Source organism: Sapajus apella, unplaced genomic scaffold (assembly GCF_009761245.1).
Source record: "Sapajus apella isolate SASKATOON/1434 unplaced genomic scaffold, GSC_monkey_1.0 scaffold148, whole genome shotgun sequence".
Taxonomy (NCBI): Eukaryota; Metazoa; Chordata; class Mammalia; order Primates; family Cebidae; genus Sapajus; species Sapajus apella.
In genome coordinates, this window is record NW_022437088.1 from 1604999 (window position 1) to 1607312 (window position 2314).

The following is a 2314-nucleotide window of genomic DNA, read 5'->3' on the forward strand; positions in this document are numbered from 1 at the left end:
TACCCAGGCTGGAGTGCATTGGCGCGATCTCGGCTCACCGCAACCTCCGCCTCCTGGGTTCAGGCAATTCTCCTGCCTCAGCCTCCTGAGTAGCTGGGATTACAGGCACGCACCACCATGCCCAGCTAATTTTTTGTATTTTTAGTAGAGACGGGGTTTCACCATGTTGACCAGGATGGTCTCGATCTCTGACCTCGTGATCCACCCGCCTCGGCCTCCCAAAGTGCTGGGATTACAGGCTTGAGCCACCGCGCCCGGCCAATATTGTATATTTATAATCTCTATCTAGCTCCAAAATATTTTTATCACCACCAAAGGAGATCCCATACCTATGAAGCAGCTACTCTTCTTTCTTTCCTCCTTTCAGCCTCTGACAATCACTAATCTGCTTTCTGTGTATGGTATTAGTTATTCTGGATATATTTCATATAAATGAAATCATACAATATGAAACGTTTTGTGTTGGCTTTTTTTTTTTGAGTTGGAGTTTCGTTCTGTCGCCTATGCTAGAATGCAGTGGCACGATCTCAGCTCACTGCAACCTCCACTTCCCGGGTTCAGGCAATTCTCCTGCCTCAGCCTCCCAAGTAGCTAGGACTACAAGCTCACACCACCATGCCTGGCTAATTTTTTTTGTACTTTAGTAGGGACAGGGTTTCACCATGTTGCCCAGGCTAGTCATAAACTCCTGAGCTCCAGGTAATCTGTCCGCCCCAGCCTCCCAAAGTGCTGCAATTACAGGCATGAGCTACCTTGCCCGGCCTTATGTTGGCTTAAGTTAGCATAATGTTTTTGAGGTTCACCCATGTTGTAGCATGTATCAGTACTTCTTCCTTTTTATGACTGAATATTATTCCATTATATGGAAATACCACATTTAGTTTTTCATTTCATCTGCTAATAGAAATTTGGATTGTTTTCACCGTTTGGCTATTGTGAATAATATGGCTATGAATATTCATTTGCAAATATTTACTTGAATACCTGTTTTCAATTGTTTTGGCTGAATAATTTTTTTTTTTTTTTTTTTGAGACTGATTCTTGCTCTGTCACCCTGGCTGAGTGCAGTGGCACAATCTCAGTTCACTGCAACTTTTGCCTCCTCAGTCCTCAGTTCAAGTGATTCTCCTGCCTCAGCCTCTCAAGTAGCTGTGATTACAGGCACATGTCACCATGCCCTGCTAATTTTGTTTGTTTGTTTGTTTGTAGAGATGGGGTTTCACCGTGTTGGCCAGGCTGGTCTCTGACCTCAGGTGATCCTCCCACCTTGACCTCTCAAAGTGCTGGGATTACAAGCATGAGCCACTGCGCCCGGCTGATCCTGGCAATTTTTACTCTTTTCTCTCTGGTCAGACCCCCAAAAGATGCCACTTGATTTCCTTGTTCCCTAGGGAAGGAGCTGCCTTCGTGAGTTCTCGTGTTCTTAAGTGTTTCCCTAATTCATCCGTCATTGAGGAGGATGGTGAAGGGCTCCTGAAAGCTGGTTCCATTGCAGGTACTGCTGTATTGGAAGTCACTTCTATAGAACCTTTTGGAGTCAACCAAACAACCATAACTGGAGTCCAGGTGAGTTCAGGGACTTACTAAAAAAATAATAATAAAAGGCATACCCTGGCCTTAAGAAGCAATATTCCTTTTTTTAAGAACCAGAAACTTTCTTTTTTTTTTTTTTTGAGACGGAGTTTCGCTCTTGTTACCCAGGCTGGAGTGCAATGGCGCGATCTCGGCTCACCACAACCTCCGCCTCCTGGGTTCAGGCAATTCTCCTGCCTCAGCCTCCTGAGTAGCTGGGACTACAGGCACGCGCCACCATGCCCAGCTAATTTTTTTGTAGTTTTAGTAGAGACGGGGTTTCACCATGTTGACCAGGATGGTCTTGATCTCTTGACCTTGTGATCCACCCGCCTCGGCCTCCCAAAGTGCTGGGATTACAGGCTTGAGCCACCGCGCCCGGCCTGAACCAGAAACTTTCTTATCATGCCATTAAAGAAAAAAAGAAAAAGAAAACAAAAAGAACTAGCTGGGCACGGTGGCTCACGCCTGTAATCCCAGCACTTTGGGAGGCCGAGGCGGGTGGATCACAAGGTCAAGAGATCGAGACCATCCTGGTCAACATGGTGAAACCCCGTCTCTACTAAAAATACAGAAAATTAGCTGGGCATGGTGGCGCATGCCTGTAATCCCAGCTACTCAGGAGGCTGAGGCAGGAGAATTGCCTGAACCCAGGAGGTGGAGGTTGCGGTGAGCTGAGATCATGCCATTGCACTCCAGCCTGGGTAACAAGAGTGAAACTCCATCTCAAAAAAAAAAAAAA

At 46.2% G+C, this 2314-nt stretch overlaps 1 protein-coding gene across 1 annotated transcript in view; it reads left to right on the forward strand.

Annotated features, from left to right (window-relative positions):
• The window catches only part of NUP210L (nucleoporin 210 like), a 159425-nt gene that overhangs the window by 123796 nt on the left and 33315 nt on the right, over window positions 1-2314 (forward strand). The window contains exon 30 of the mRNA XM_032265104.1: window positions 1392-1566. Within this exon, the coding sequence (XP_032120995.1) occupies window positions 1392-1566 (175 nt within the window). The remainder of the gene's footprint in view (window positions 1-1391; window positions 1567-2314) is intronic.